Source organism: Temnothorax curvispinosus, unplaced genomic scaffold (genome assembly GCF_003070985.1).
Source record: "Temnothorax curvispinosus isolate PA1 unplaced genomic scaffold, ASM307098v1 QBEX01015907.1, whole genome shotgun sequence".
Taxonomy (NCBI): Eukaryota; Metazoa; Arthropoda; class Insecta; order Hymenoptera; family Formicidae; genus Temnothorax; species Temnothorax curvispinosus.
In genome coordinates this window covers 1-16,864 of record NW_020225687.1, presented here as the reverse complement: position 1 = coordinate 16,864, position 16,864 = coordinate 1, and the positions used below count along the sequence as shown (strand labels likewise).

Genomic DNA, 16,864 nt, shown 5'->3' with positions numbered 1-16,864 from the left:
TGTAATCCGAAAAAATCTATATTTTCCGTTTTATCTTTCAATAACATCGACTTATTTAAAAAGGATAACATTTTATTTTCAAAAAAGTTCTTTAAAAAATATGCTGCACCGTCTCGCCCATAAAGAGATATACTTTACGAAAAATATATTTGGCACAAGGCGACGCTGCGTCGGTCTCTTGATATACATTTTATGTAACGTTTATATATCTTTTTATATATTTTAAAAGAATATATTTTTATATGCGCACGCATCGCACTCTTCAAATGCCTCCTGCATTACACGCCGCATAAGTTTATAAATAGAATCCTATCCCGAGTTCTGGCGCGAATTATAGATCGGCTGAATCGGACTTGAGGCATTCGGGGAAAAACCGGGCAGATCGGTGTGCCGAATATAGATTAGAATTAGATCGCCGACGGTCCCAGACGGTTTTCCGTGGACTCGTTCTCTAAGCGTCGAGACCCGCGCGAGGTCTGCGCTGAAATTCGAACGCCTCCGCTTTAATAAGCCGTTTCCAATTAGAGCGAGCGAGGCGCAGAGCAACGCGGCCGCGTTTAGAAAGTTGCTTTGATCGGTCGAGCGTGCACGAGCCCGAACGATTTTCGACGCTTATCAACGCGGCACGCATGTAGTATACGCGAGGCGGATGCGACGATAACGGGGCGGCTCGTTCAATTCGCCGGGCGTTATCAGGCGTGGCGTGCAAGATAATCGTTGCATCGAATTTCATCTTTTATATCCCGCAAGTTGTATCCCTACCGGAGCATGGTATCCATCGCGATGGTATCAATAAATTGACAACAGTAATTACCCCGGAATAAGGATATTGTTTATATATGCAGTATGCTATGCAGGGTGTCATGTATTGCAGTACAGAATAGACAATAGAGATTCCATATATATTCCGCGAATATTACATTTCGAACGTTTTAACTTGAGAGTCATAAAACAGATTGCAGAAATATAAAATAATTTTGATGGGATAATGCAGATCGTGCGTAATTAAGTATTCTTCGAGACGAAATAAGCGCGTCGTTAAAAACTTATGTCAGGATAGAGCTTTAATGTAGTGAGTTTAATCAGCTCTTCCGGTCAAAATGTCGTTGATAATTTCCTATTTCGCGTTTATCTCGGCGTCCCTGGCAGTCGGGCCCGGTTCGCCCGAGTTCAACTACGATCCTGATTAACGTGAATGGCGGGAAATCACGTCGTTTGAACGCCGATGACAGCGAAAATGGTGGCGGGGTCAGCAACGGCAATAGAATTTGCACGTCTTTGTATCCGATGAGCCTAGGGTGGAGGCGGCGGAGGTGGAGGTGGAGGCGGCGGCGGCGGCGGCAGCGGCGGCGCCGTGAGCGAATTCTCGCGGCACCTCGCGGCGTCCGAGAACGACGCGACGGGGCGCGGAGCAGCCGAGCCGTCCGAGCCGAGGCCGAGAATCCGGCGCGATTTCGCAGCGGCGCAGCGCAGCGCAGCGACGGCCCTGTGTGCGGCCGGGGGTTGATTGGTCTCTCTCTCTCTCTTCTGTCCGAGGTGTCGTACGTACTCGCGGCAACGACGGCGGTGGCGGCTTTTGTTGTTTCTCACGCGAGTGGTGCGGCAGGCGCGAAGAGAGGAGCAGAGAAGCGGCGGCGTGTGTAACGTAGAGCGTTACGAGCCACCGGCGCGGCGGCGGCAGCAGTGAAAGAGGAGGAGTAGCCGGAGTAGGAGCGGAGAAAAAGAGAGAGAGAGAAAGAGAAAGAAAGGGAGAGGGGACGGACAGGGAGAGAGAACCAGCGTCGGGAAGCGCGCTGGCACGCGGTATAGCGAAAAATGGCGAAGACGTTTCGCGCGGTGACGGTCTCGACTCTGTCAAACAATGGACAGTCCACGCCGAAGTACAACAAACCGGTCGCGCTCAATATCAATTACGACCCGCAGGGCCTCAGCGTCGAGCTCGTCTCAGGTACGGACCCGCGGCGTTCCTCGCCGTTCGCGCCCCATCGCGCACCCGTCGTCGTCCGACGGCCGTCGGCCGACGCGGCCGACGGCGACGCGGCTGATCGATCACGCGACCGATCGCGCGGACCCGGACAACATAACCACACTTCCCGTCGCGTCACGCCGATTCTTTTTTTCCTCCCTCCTGGCTCAAGTCGAAAGACCCCCCTCCCCCTCCCCGCGGTCGATTGCCGGTCAATATCGCGTCCTTCCCTTCTTTCCCAATTTGTGTCTTACATTTTTTTTTTCCTGCTCGTATGCCTCTTTTCTTTTGCTCCAACGCTCCTCTCGACTGCCGTTCGAGCGATTTGTATCCAATTGTATCTGGTTCTCGTCATTTGTTGTACTGACACCGATAATGAGTCGTCAAGATGACAGCTCCAAGTCGAATTCTATTGTTTAGGCGATACTGACACTATTGTTATATTTTATATCGTTATGTTGGAAAGATTACCTTATTATTATTATTATTATCCAATAAGATGGTAGAAGATGACACTTGAAATGTAGGAAGTTGTATTGATCTAGAACTGTTCATTAGAGAAACGTACATTATCTTGATGATTTTTGTGACTACTTTTTATTAACGGTATTTATGCGACTATATTTTTTACTTCGTACTCTCTCTCTTCGATATTCTGTAATAAAATATGAGGAAAATAATTTGTCATTTTCGACATCCGTTTTAGGAGATGTTAGCAGCAGGGAGAAAGCGACTCTGTTGGAATTCCCAGTGACTCCCAGTACCGAATGCTCTCGTGTATCATCTCGAAGTTATGTTTTTACGCTTGATACAGATAGCTTACTGATTACATTCGCTAATGAAACAGGTGAGCCAGCAACTTTCCTCGAAGCCCAATCTTCTTGGATCGTCGTGCACTAAGCTTTCACGTGAGATAGAAATCACGAAGCATATATTTCTGATGTCCAAAAAGATTTATCTGTGAGAGCAGAACTTTAACACGTATGTTTCATTCACAGATTTCCGTAATTTTCACTCGCACATAGTAAAACTCAAGATGGGGAAAGGCGTGTCAGCGTTTAACGAGAGAACGGAAGAATCCTCGGCGATGCAGTATTTCCAATTTTACGGTTATCTCTCGCAGCAGCAAAACATGATGCAGGATTACATTAGGACTAGTACATACCAGCGAGCGATTCTTGGAAATCTGTCTGATTTTAAGGATAAAGTTGTCCTAGACGTAGGCGCTGGTTCTGGCATATTATCCTTCTTCGCCATACAAGCTGGCGCGAAAAAAGTATATGCCGTGGAAGCTAGCAATATGGCAAATCATGCCGAGCTACTAGTTGCAGCTAATAATTTATCAGATAAAATAATAGTCATAGCTGGAAAAATAGAAGAGATCGATTTACCCGAGCATGTGGACTGTATAGTGAGCGAGCCTATGGGATACATGTTGTACAATGAACGAATGCTCGAAACCTATCTGCATGCGAAAAAGTGGTTAAGTCCAGGTAAATGTTCCGAAAAAGAATTCGCCGTGTGCTGTTTCTCGTCTTACTGCACCTTTTTTCTTTTTCCTTAATTGAATTGTTTTTGTACACAGGCGGAAGAATGTTTCCCTCCAGAGGTGATCTGCATATCGCACCCTTTTCCGATGAAAATCTTTACATGGAACAATTCAATAAGGCCAACTTTTGGTATCAGACATGTTTCCATGGGGTAGATCTCTCTGCCATGAGAAATAACGCCATTAAAGAATATTTTAGACAACCGATTGTCGATACTTTTGATATTAGAATATGTATGGCAAAATCTGTAAGGCACATAGTAGACTTCCAAACAGCTGATGAGACTGATTTACATAAAATAGGTATGGAGTGAAAAGTTAAAAATTATATATTAACAAGATGTGATATGTCACTGCTAACATTCAAATTGTGTTCCCTTTAGAAATAAATGTCGATTTTCATATACTGGAGAGTGGTACATGCCATGGTTTAGCTTTTTGGTTCGATGTAGCATTTATCGGATCAACGCAACAAGTTTGGTTAAGTACTGCTCCGACAGAACCTCTTACACACTGGTATCAAGTACGCTGTCTCTTAGAAAATCCATTGTTTTGTAAAAGCGGGCAACTACTCTCCGGAAAAGTCATTCTTATAGCAAATAAAAGGTGAGGGGAATATAAGTATCTGTCTCTAATTTAAGTACTTACAGTTACAAAATTGTTTCTCAACATTTTGCCATTATCTTGTGTATATACATACTATATTCGTTTCAGACAATCCTACGACGTAACAATAGAACTGAAGCTTGAAGGAACGAATCTGGAAAGCAGTAATAATACCTTAGACTTGAAAAATCCTTACTTCCGATACACAGGCGCTGCGGCACAGCCGCCTCCTGGTTTAAATAATACCTCGCCCAGCGAATCCTACTGGACGACCCTGGATGCGCAAGGCGCCCGACAAGCGGTGAATATGGTCAATGGAATGTCGGTTAATGGTCTCGGGGAAGTCTCGATGGATACAAGCGCAACAGTAAATCCAAATAATTTGCTGGCAATAGGTAAGGTTTGGTTTGACTCTTCAGTGTACCATTACATGTATTAATTGTGCCATGTGGAATATATAACATTTGTAATCAACGTTCTTGCCACGTGCATCATGTCCCAGTGGTTTTTAATTCTCCGACATCTAATTTTCATGCAAAACGTATTTATGAAATTCTGTGTCGCAAAATGTATGAAAGGTGCCCACATGGTCAATGAATGATCTCGGCTCACCATTCTATGTATTCGATATATATACAATATTTAAAACATAAAATATCTAAATATAAAATATTTCTCTCAGTGATAATAAACGTCTTTATAATCTGAGACATCCTAAATTCCAGTATTGCTCAAAATAAGTATATTTCCTTTTTTAAGTTTTCTAAGTATATTATTTACTATAGTGCATTTTATATAATGTGTATTGTACAAGAATATTATAATCCTATATTTTTTTGCCAAAGTTTTACTTGTTTTACTCTGTTTGATTAAAACCTTCTATATTAACAATTCCTTACAAAAATACTAGCATGAAATAGGATATTCCCAAAACCTTTTATTTTATGTAGTATTGTACAAAATGATTTGAAGTTATTAGATGTTCTTAGTGTAGAAAATTTTTCTTTTGTGTATACGTATTGAAATCATGAAATAAAAATTCCTGTGGATAATAATAACAATTGCAGTTGATAAAACATTTAGATGAAAGATATTAAATATAAATTACTTTTGATTATTCGCGCGATGCTGATATTATTATAATTACAGATTAATTGTTTATTATATAAATATCAAATTATCAAATTATTGCCGGACCTTTTAATTGTACTGGTACTTACGGAATGGACACACACATTTTATTATTCTGCATCCTGGAAGATATTTGTACAAAGAAGAAAAAGTTCCTTGTAATTGTTCTAATTTATACATATTTTGTAGAATTTACAACTCATGTAAATAAACTTGTTTTTAGTAGTACGGATTTATAAATATTTAACTATACTCTCTAATATCCCATTTAAAAAAGTTGTGTTCTTTTTCTCCCAACATTTAGATATAAGTTATAATTGTTCTATTATTTACTGTAACATATGAATTGGCGATAAATCGAATCAAATACTATAATTAAAATTTTCCTCTTTTTTATTAATATCCGCCATTAGTGATGAATATAATAATTGTTTATATATATATCTTTCTATTAAATAATTTATTTATAAATACAGTTCTTTGGTCCTTTTGCATAATTAAAACGTTTTTATTATAACGATTGTAATGTTTCAAACACAACTCTTCTCTAGATCATTTTCGCTTTTAAATAATAATCTTTTTTTTTCACTTAATGAAAATTCAGTATAAGCAGTTTAATATAATGTCAGTGTGTTATTTTATATCTTTAAACTGTTTTACTCATTTTATTCGTACAAGTAAACGAAATGTACGAATTTTTATGTAACAGGAGGACAACCAAACATTCATCCGGGTTCTATTTCGAGTACAGGACGAGGTCGCGTGGGAGGTACGGCTACAAGCACACAAGCGGCACAATTGATAGGCGGTGGAATAACTCCAAATATGTTTACGTCACCTGCCACTGTAAGTACAATTCGAAAATTTGCATTTTTACAATGAGCTATCAAAGCAATCAGAAATGTATTTTAATTAAAATAATACTTTAGAGATGAAATCACAAGCATGAAATAATTGTTCTGCTGAAAAATTGTTACAATATGCGCGCGCGCGCGTGTGTGTATATGTAATATAGTTTGCTATACATTTAATAAAATTTACGTGAGAGACGAAAACTAAAGCAAACGTCTGCTTGCGTGACTTTCGCGCTACAGCTTGGTGTTACTTTCCAGCAATCGCTGGTCCTCGGCAACACTTCTCATTATCCAGTGAATCCCAGCCTGATGATCGGTGACTACGTGACACCTGGGAACGGCATATCGCCGCAGACATTTCGGCAATGATCTATGGCGAAATCGTTTCTCGCCGAGTATTCCCGCAAAGTAAAACAATTACAGAACGATCGTAATAGTTGTAGCAGTATTGGAGACATCGGCAACAACAGTAAGCAAGGTCGCAAACTGGTATTTAGCTCCCCAATCAGTAAGCTTCGACTCTCGTCTGCCGTACGAATTTTAAGTACCGTCGACCTGGCCAATCTCAATTCAGACTTTAGACACAGCAACGTTTCTTATTCAAGCAAAAGTACAGCCAGTCCTGGGTTTGCGTTCGATTGGAATCCCGTCAGGAATAAGTCTCAATGGGAGGCACGTTGGAAAAGACTGCGAGCCGTCCTCTCGTAGTTGTCATTAGCTCTCATACAATCGATTTTTATTTGGTCGTCACTTAGAAAAGAAAAGGAAAAGAAAAGATCTTCCATCGACGTGCATGCTTGCCAAATATATCCACGTGAAAATATAATATTTTTAATGACAATATACAGTCGCTATAGTATAGGCGTCACTATTTTACGAAGTCTTGACATAAATCCTTGAAACGATAACTTATATAATGAAGGAGATAATCGGAAATGATCGCGCGTTGCGATCCGTTTGTTTTAATTCGAATTGAGATGATTTAGAATCGACTCGAAGTACTCGAAGACAGGCATATTTTACTAAGCTCTGTCGTTGGCTTGGTTGGGTTTCGATATCAAGCGACTTTTACACGAGTTTTTAGAATAGGAAAAACAGCGACGTTTCGAACATTTTGAGAAGTGCAAAGAGCAATAATACATTAGGGGCATATGTTGTAAAGCACTCTGTGGCGTTACCTGTTATTCAAGATGTCTCTTGCGCTTGTTTTAATCAACGTGTCTTTATTTCGTTAGCATGACACAATACGCGAGAAAGTACAACTTTTTTATGAGTATTAGCTATTATCGCGTATATTTCAGTACCCTGTAAATCTGTGTCGAGAATAATCATTTTAATTGTTTGATAGGTGTGAGGCAGTTATTCATTGATCGATTACGTTTCGTAGATAAATTGTATATATATCCGAATGTATGACGCAAACATAGGTCGAGGGATACTTCATCTGGAAAAAAAAGGAAACAGCGGCTATTCATTAAAATCGCAAATTACGAACGTGACAAATTACATTGCCATAGTATGTAAATGTAATTGCAGGTTCATCACAAATGCACTACACATCCCGGGCAAGAATCGCTCGAATGGAATCTTATAGTTTTATGTAAAATGATCTGTAATTCGTAAAGCACTGCTTTGCGTTACACTTAATTTTTTTTTACATATATTTTGTAATCGTGAGGAATGTCTGTTTTGAAAGATTCTTCTAAATCTTTGTGAAAAATCCAATTGCGCGTATAAATAACGACGTTAAGTTTTAAGCTACATTATCCATAAATTAAAGTACAATAGATATATATCAAATAGCATTTTATTAAAGCATATTATTAAAAGTCATTTTTGCGTTGTATTTGTATGTATTTTGTATATCATGATATTATTAGAATAATTAATAATGAAAAATCTTTGAAAATGGACGTTTTTTGCATTGATGATCTATACACACTTAGTAAGTGATACTTGGAAACACGCATATTCCCTGTATTCTAATAATGTTATAAAGTAAAATAGAAATATGCAGCCATAATGATTTTTTATCATCTTTAACCCTTTCCACTCATTGATATAGCGGTATAAAATTGTTACTGCACAATCATTATTTAATATCTATCGTACTTTTCATAGCTTAACTCATAAAAAAAACAGTAATTAATGTTAATTAAAATTGTACTTGATAAAATTTTCATTGATTATTTTTGCTAATTTTTTATTATCCGATAATACAAATTTGAGTGTAAAGGGTTAAATTGTGGAAACATTGACCGCGTAGTCTTTTGCAAACAAAGCAAATACGATGTTACATTTCATATATACTTCGTTCAATTAAGAATTTTTTAGTCCAGTAAATATGAGAATGGGAGACACCGTTAATCTCTAATATGGAAACTACTGTACATACACGTATATATCCTCGAATAATTTTTACATATTGTTTAAGAATATACCAATCGATCCATCAGAAATAGTACAACTGGATAATATTTTTAGATTTGAAGGTGCAGGTTACAAACGTCGTTTGTATAACTTTAAGGAATAAATGCGACAGATAAATTTTTTTAGAAATTTTTGGATTTTATTTAATAGAATAATATATTTTTACTTCTTACGTATTGTAGTTAATACTAGGCTGTATAATTATCTCAATTTATTTGAGATGTCGAATGAACAGAAATGTCTAAATTGTAAATAGTTTCGGGATATAGTTTAGTAATACAGCAGTTTGTCAGGTAAAAGAAATGACTCGAGTTGTGTCACCTTACAAAGAATTTTGAGCAAAAGAACATTATTCTATAATAAAAACAAAAATTCTACGCTAACTGGACAATAAGTCGTAATTTTCTTGGAGGAAAGAAGTCCGTTAATATTTATTAATATATAATATATATATTATAAATATTCTGCACGTTTTAGATATCTTCAAATCTAAGGAATTATTCAGGCCTTCTGTTCCTGATGAACTACCGTGTATAATTCTAAGATCTCGAGAGGATTCTCTTTTAAGTCTTATTAGGTTTTAAGAAAGTTACACTTTATTTGTTACCTGCACACACACTTGCCATCTGAACGCATCTCCTAGTTACCTCATCGCCGGTTAATAAATGTGGCTAGATAATATTTGTACTTACTTTTTACAGGATCTTTCGTACTTCGCGTACACGCACACTTGCGAAGGGTGTAAATATGCGCGTCGCTATTTCTCGATGAAGTATTTCTGGAGAACAGAAGTATCATACGCTTGTTAATACGCGCCTCGGCACATATACAAACCAATCTCGTGACAGGCATTCCACAAGTGCTACTAATACTGCATGGTTTGTTGTAATAATTAATATAAGGACTTTGCTTCTTCCATCGTTTCGTTGAGATAGTAACACCGTCCGTCAGCAGTGTCTAGAACGTAACTCCGTCTTGTTTCCTCTCCTTTTCTTTTCGTATGTCACCATTGGAAGATCAAAGATTTAATCGCAATATTAAAGATGACAGGACGATGTTTAATATCGATTACGTTTCTAGGTGTTGCTTTCGGCGCTATCTTACATTGCTGTGGATGTGTGCGATTTTTCTTTTTGTACCGTTAGAATATCGAATGTATAAGACTGCTACACCGCTCGGAAAAACATACGCGACATTACATATCTCGTCCCAGTTGTACTCTTCGCGATTTTTATCGTCTTATTTTTATATCGTTCCGAGTTTTTTTTTTAAGAATTTTTCCGCACAACTAGTGTATATAATGTTTCGTTGAAAGATACGTGTGCCGGCTTCTCTAAATCAATTATTTTTTAAATCGAATCTCGAACGTTTTATTCCTAAACTGGGGTACACTTCGTTAGCTAGCTTTCGCTCGTGTATGTTTTCTGGCGGTATATCCGAGTATTAAGTAGTCCAGCAGTGTTATATAGGAATCTGTGCGTTTCAACGACTGAAAACTATATAAGATATCTCAGGTAGTTACGCGAGCTCGAAGAATGCCTTTATTGCGCTAAGTGTCTGGATTTTATTCGGTTCTTTAAGTTCTTTCGCGATTACGATAGCAGATGCAGTGCGGACGCAGGTTTTCGTTCTTACGATTCATATCTCGGTAAAGCGTAGGCATGACTTGACGAAAACATTGTATAATCGCATAAAATCAGACTCATACAAATATAATCTATAGCGTAACTGTGTAGTAAGATTGATCAGTCATGTTTAAGATAAGTTTTTCTCGAACTGATGGTTTCCTTCGTTATACCTGTGGGACTACTCATTCACGTGATAATTTTTCAAGGAATGTTTCGGCAATACCTTTCTGCAGTTCTAGCAGATAACATTCTGAGTATGCCTAAATAATTTTAATCAAGATTATAAACACAGCTAATTTATAGATTTTATTTTGCAGATTACCGAAGCTTCGAAATTCAAAACGTACGATTTACATAAAAGTATGTTACACTTCTGCCATGCACGTATGAGAATAAAATTCTAATGGAAAAGAAACAATTTGACGCATCAGAAATTGTAGTACTTACAGATAACAGGATTACAGTAAAGCGGAGGCATGGTTTTTAACATGACATTACTAGTTATATTAATTGTAAATACAACAATATTTTTGCAGCAAAGGCAACCTTTTTTACCGTTTATAAGAAATTTTTGTTTCATACATTGTACACACAATTTTTAGACATTGTTTGTAAGTTTAGCGTTTACGCTTATATTTTAATAAGTTAATAAATTTCGTGTTCATGATGCATCACATGATAATTTACTGTCAATTTAAGATATTATTTTTTTGTAAAAAATAAGTTTTGACGTTCAGTTCAATTCGAGTGCGACTGTATTACGCTGAATTAGACATGTAAAATTAGGAGGATACAAATATAAGCTTGCGATAAGTTATTTGATTTTGTCGAAATCCGCCAGGCAGCAATCTTTGGAATTGAGATCTTTTTCTCTTCTCCCAGAGAGCCTCATTTTTAATAAAAATATTTCAACGAATTGTCTAGCATGTATGTGTATTTTATGTGGTCATTAAACCTTTTTGTAATTACGACCCGTCAATATTGTAGTCTTTTACATTAATATTATCATTGTGTTTTGTCATTAAGGGCAAGTAACTGAGAAGATGTTGAGAAAACAATATTTATTGCAAGTGAGACTCACAATTATGATACATATTATGACACGATTAATTTTGCGTACAGCAGAGAACTCTTCTATTCTGAAACAGCTATTCCCCTGTGATTTGAAATTCTTCTTTAGTGCTTTCTCTACGCATATTTACCACGTGACCACGTGACTACATGCACAATTTCCTTACAAAAAGAGCGAACGAAAGACAAAACGCGTAACATTTTTATTTTACGTGTGTGTCATTAAAATAAGAACAAGATTTAGGGAAGAATAGAAAAGTTCGGCCATATATTACAAAGACTTATACAGATTTTTTTTCCCTTAAAACGACTTTGTCGATATCTATTTACGTTCTCACTTTATATAACACTTAACAGAATTACGTTCGGCAATGTTGCATAATAAATAATATTACCCGCTTTTAAAAAAATTATCTAATACATATATTTACGAGTACAAGTACCATTGTTTCTTGTACATTAAACAGATCCTCACTTACGTCTTCGTCCTCGTTATTTACTTTCCGTTCCAGCCGAAGACGACGTGGGCAATCATCAGATATACCATAATTGTTATGGTACTCGTTAGCATGATAGGAAATCCTACCCTGCAACACATCGAAACAATCACGCAGCGCTTCAGCCTTTAATTATGACTTCAATGACGGGAAATGATAAAGATCTTCGAAACGCGATGACACATTTTCCACCGACTGCAAGACGCAGCTTTGTGACGTCGCGGTTTCACTTACCTGGAGAATTGCATGAAACTGAACCTATAGCCGTGTTGTTCCGCGACGCCCATGCAGACAACGTTGGCGGTAGCTCCAATCAAAGTTCCATTTCCTTTAAACATAACTGTTTAGCTAAACAGCATTGCTAATCAGCCATGTGAATACCGGAAAAAACTGGCGCTTTTGCGTTGCAGCTTGAAAGCGCCAGTTTCCGAGACATGGCCTTTGATTAGCGTTAATCCGCGAACACGCGAACATGCGAACCGAATTGAGAGAATCGAATCATGACGATGCTGTACAAAACTCGAAGGATAATTTTATAGCAATTCAGCTTTTGAGGACGATCGTTGGATCTATAGAAAATTGTTTACCTCCCATACAAGCCCCGAACGTCAGCGCCCATACCAGAGGCTGCATAGGTAGACCGAGCTCGCGATTTTGGGCGAGATTCGTCGCGATTCTCACCATCATGGTGGCGAGCGGTACATTGTCGACGAAGCAGCTAGCGAAAGCCGATACCCAAAGCAACAGCAATATAGCGACCGCTAATCGGGACTCCTCATTGACCGATAGAATGAAATCTTCAGTTTTTTTGCCGATCCACGTGATGAGACCCAAACGCGAGAGTGCCTACGGAATTTTTTCAAATGCTGTTAAACTTTTGGATTCCTTTCAGTACAAGAAAACTCGAGAAATCTGCATTAAAATTGACAAGAATTTTTTTTAGAGCTTTCCCAACACTACCTCCATGAGAATGAACAACGACGCGAAGAATAACAAGGTGCTCCATTCGACGCGCGCCATAAGACCGTCGAAATCCTCGCTGTCGGCCAATATCAGAAGCAACAAAACGCCCATCAGAGCGATCCAGCCCAAAGACAGATTTAAATGAGGCAAACTGTGCAGGAAGAAGAGCGTGATAACCAAGGTCAGCACGCATCCTGATTTTGCTAGCAGCCATTTGTCCCTAATAGGATACTGGAAAAGAACACTTTCGTAAAAAAAAAATGCGCGAAATGCCGCTGCGATTGGTAGTCGAGACACAATGACAGCCCTCGAAAGACGAAGGATTATTCAGCTTGCCTTTTCTTGTAACTCCTCAAGCGTGGTCTTGTACCTCTCTAACGCCGCGCTCCCTGTCATTAGCTTCCTCTTTAACTGCGACAACAAACGTTGCACTTTTTTCAGTAACGTCTCTCTCACCAGATTCTCATCCTTGCTGTAATTGGATAGACTGGCCGCCGCTCGTTGCCAAATAGCGATTGTGTGCCTCAATTCCTGCGGGTGGATAATCACGCGCAAGATGATAATTTATATTGTAATTTGTAGTTTGCGGCGTACATACCTGTACGTCTTGCGGCTCGTCGAATCTAAGGACCGCGACGTCTCGAAAAATATAGCGGACTTGCGCGCTGACCACGATCAACACCAATACCACGCCGATGCTCATGTGCAACGAGAACGTACCGAAATCTATTTCCTACGGCGATATAATGCAATGATAATTAATCGAAATAATGATTATCAGGTCGAGATTGAAGACGTTGAACGACGCAGCTGCATGTAACTTACGGCGTTCTTAACGTCTCGATTAGAAGCAATGATGACATTCGGTGGGTCGCCGACCGGCGTCATGGCACCTCCGATGTTGGAGTAAACCACCATGGCGGTCAAGATCGGTACCGGGTTCAGCTCCATCACCTCGCACAACCTAATGGTTACCGGTGTCATTAGCAGCACGGTCGTTACGTTGTCCAGCAGCGACGACAAAAGCGCGGTGAAGAAGCAGAGGGCCATTATCAACGGCCACAATTTTCCGGCGGTTATCTAAAAATGAATGGTGAATAAAGGCATCTCAAAGTCGTTTTAATTATTTCACTTTAGACGTGTGCCAATTTTTTTTCTCACTTTATAAGCGTAGACCGCCAGCCAGTCGAACACACCAGTTTCGGCGATGATGGCAACCAGCACCATCATGGAAAACAGTAACAGCAGCGTGTCCATGTCTATCCAAGAGATCAGTTCGCCCATACTTGGTCGCTAAAATGCAAAATACCGCTTCTTAAATTTGTCTCTCAAAAAAATTCCTTCACAAACGTGGAAATTAGAAGAGAATGTATTTGCGCGTACCTCGTTTAGAGCCGCCAGGATCGCGATGGACATCGTGGACGCCAGTATGGCAGCCAGAGCTCTGTGCACTACCTGATTCGGTTAAACATAACGGGGTATTTAGGAGTTGACAGGAGTAAGATACATCCTAATTCGCGTAAATGATTTTACCTCGAAAATGATCATGATGTACAAGCCGATCAAGATGAAAGCTGCATACGGTAAGCCGATATCGGTGTTTATAGGCGACAGATTGTAAGCTATCGAAAACGAAAGACTGGACTCCGAATTTGTGTATAGCTTGATGAACATTACGCCGTGCGAAAGGGTCCTATAAACCAAACATATATTTTGCTAGGAGATTCTGTTTGAGATATTTCTGCTGGCGTTTTTACCGATAAAATTTGTAGCGAATTTTGTACGCTTTGCAAAATTTTATTTTCGTTACGTTTGAGCAAGAGTAAAATATGAGATAACGCACTCGCTGTCGACGTTTACTTGGAAAGTCCACTGGTGCCTCTGATCGGGGAAGATGTTCATCAAATTTTCAGGCAGTACCGGCAAGATCCACACGTCGCTTACGTTCTGCAGCTTAACAATCGCAATTATAGCACAGCGTAGCTAGTTTTACGTCGCAGCATACTTACTCAGTAAGCTGAATGTTAGCAAATGTTTTCAACAGATTTAGCTATTTAGATAAGTACGCGCGAAATAATGTAATGGTGTAACATATATAATTAAGATTCTTATATCATTTTCATGAAATGTCTATAAAAGAAGAATATTTGAGATAACGAAAAACGATTCATTAATATGACTGATTCCTTTTTTTCTTTCTCTGTTTCAGGATCGACTAATTTTGGCTTCGTGTTCTTTTGATGCAAACGCGAGTGTACGCGGAATAATTTTGCACAAAGCACGCGTTTAAAGATATAGACACCTTCGAGTTCTCCAGCTCAGTAGAGGAGGACCATGAATTGGTTTTCCCGTCCACCAGAAGCTGCAGCCATATCATTAAATAGTGCGTGGATATATTCGCAGGTAAATAGTGCTTGTTTTTGGCTGATGGCAGCAATGGTCCTTCCATCGTCACGCTGATCAACTTGTTTACAACGTGCTCGTTGATTCGGTAATCTATATATTATTAAGGAGGTGAAAGTATCCCGACTGGTTGACGTTATTATATGACAATAAAATTGCATTTCTCTCGAGCTCAAAATAGACGAAAATTTGCGGTTGAAATTTTCTCGAGCGACTAAAAGGATACTTTTACTTTCTCCCCTGGACACAGATAGCTGATGCATCGTCTCAATCCTTTCGTTCTTGAACATCAGTATCATCTGCAATATGAACCGACATGAGATTTGTTAATCGACAGTCGACGCGATAGTTTCTTACTGTGAATAGCAGCCAACAGCAGGAGAGCACGATTAATTTTATGTAGCTGCAAAACGGTCTCTGTTTTTCTTGCGTTTGCACGTCTTCGTCGACGTTGTTCTGATGATTTTGCGCGCTGTGAAAGATACCGGGATTATTTATTACGTCCACTCGTTCCAAGACCCCATAGGGTCACGTTGAGATTCCCTCTTAGACGCTATATGTAAAAATGCATAGTGATTTACCTGGTTGGTGCCACGGGCTGTGTCCCGAGAGACATATTTACAATTAGGCACTCCCTTTGCACGTAGTCCGCAGATCTGGAAACGCGTTATATATAGAAACTCTAATTTTTTTCACCGATTTTCATCTAAGCTTATTTCGCTCACCTCGTTTCCGCTATTCGATCGTACTCCTTCTGAAAGACCGCCAAACTCGGATCCAGACGGATCGCCTCCGGCAGTTGACCCCAGGCGCGGAGCACTTCCTCGGGGATCTGTCCAAATACCACGGAACTCGAAACGGAGGAGGAGGGACTGATCGGGCTGCGCATAACTTTGAGGACACTTCGTTACGAAATTATATCGAGATTACAAATAGATCCCAGGACCGCAGACTCGGCGAAAAATACAAGCTGCTAACGTTCTTAAAGTATGCTTTATTAATTTTTTGGTATTTTGCAATTTAACAAGCGGATATGAATTTAATCTTATAATTATTTCACACTGTCTTCGTCTGGAAAAAATCAGTCGGGAATTATACGTCTTTGTTAGATTTACTAGATATATAAAAGAATCCCGTTGAAAGTTTGAGAGATCCAGACTCCTGGGTGGTTCGCGCGTTCGAAAATACAACTTGTAGTCCTGGGGTTGATATAAACAGACTCTGTTGTCCTTACTTGTACCTGAATTGTGACGGCTGCAGTGAGAAGTCGTGTTGAGTAACATTCGTGGCGTGTGCAGGCCAGTTTCATCGTCACTCGTGTCGTTCTGCGACATTATAGCTATCTATCCGAAATCTGCGCCTTATTTTGTCTCTTATTACATACAGATTTTTGGTCGAATTGAGATGTTAGGTTTATTAAATCCACGCATTGTCCATACACGTTATATTGCCGTCGCAGCTCCGAAGACACTGTATCGTACTGCTATAGGAAATAATTTCACTCGTACTCGCGAGATCCTCAGAGGTCACTTTACAGATTATTTACGTTTTACATGTAAACAATCAGGGAGCTTACGGAAATTCGAATTAAAATATATTAATGGAAAAGCATTTATCGGACGTGTCGTCTTATCGTTGACGTGAAAATTTTTATAATTTATGAAAAATCGTATATCGTATAAAATTGAGTTGAAATGAAAGAAATAGCTTGTTATTAGACGTTCAATAACGCGATCGTGCAGAGTGCGGGAAAAATTAAATATATA

At 39.2% G+C, this 16,864-nt stretch overlaps 2 protein-coding genes across 10 annotated transcripts; one reads left to right on the top strand and one right to left on the bottom strand.

Moving 5' to 3' along the window:
• Window positions 1-1,425: 1,425 nt before the first annotated feature.
• On the top strand, window positions 1,426-15,090 carry LOC112466144 (histone-arginine methyltransferase CARMER). 4 transcript variants are annotated; one of them, XM_025034068.1, is made up of 8 exons: window positions 1,426-1,948; window positions 2,673-2,813; window positions 2,965-3,459; window positions 3,552-3,818; window positions 3,899-4,121; window positions 4,230-4,516; window positions 5,962-6,098; window positions 14,905-15,090. In XM_025034068.1, exons 1-8 carry the CDS (start codon window positions 1,816-1,818, stop codon window positions 14,983-14,985), a joined length of 1,764 nt encoding a protein of 587 aa, XP_024889836.1. In that variant the 5' UTR covers window positions 1,426-1,815; the 3' UTR covers window positions 14,986-15,090. The 4 variants fall into 4 exon arrangements, with proteins under 4 accessions (XP_024889836.1, XP_024889835.1, XP_024889834.1 ...); XM_025034067.1 differs by lacking the exon at window positions 14,905-15,090 and adding an exon at window positions 6,365-11,080; XM_025034066.1 differs by lacking the exon at window positions 14,905-15,090 and adding an exon at window positions 6,347-11,080.
• On the bottom strand, window positions 11,149-16,842 carry LOC112466143 (P protein). 6 transcript variants are annotated; one of them, XM_025034060.1, is made up of 17 exons: window positions 16,333-16,842; window positions 15,824-15,989; window positions 15,680-15,754; window positions 15,456-15,570; window positions 15,325-15,397; window positions 14,998-15,191; window positions 14,539-14,648; window positions 14,229-14,388; window positions 14,079-14,150; window positions 13,857-13,988; window positions 13,521-13,775; window positions 13,294-13,428; window positions 13,032-13,226; window positions 12,693-12,926; window positions 12,320-12,578; window positions 11,967-12,060; window positions 11,149-11,822 (listed from the first exon to the last, which is right to left on the bottom strand). In XM_025034060.1, the coding sequence occupies exons 1-17, from the start codon at window positions 16,430-16,432 to the stop codon at window positions 11,732-11,734; spliced, it is 2,460 nt and encodes an 819-aa protein (XP_024889828.1). In that variant the 5' UTR covers window positions 16,433-16,842; the 3' UTR covers window positions 11,149-11,731. The 6 variants fall into 6 exon arrangements, with proteins under 6 accessions (XP_024889828.1, XP_024889830.1, XP_024889829.1 ...); XM_025034062.1 differs by having other exon boundaries at window positions 14,539-14,642; XM_025034061.1 differs by having other exon boundaries at window positions 16,339-16,842.
• Window positions 16,843-16,864: the final 22 nt, after the last annotated feature.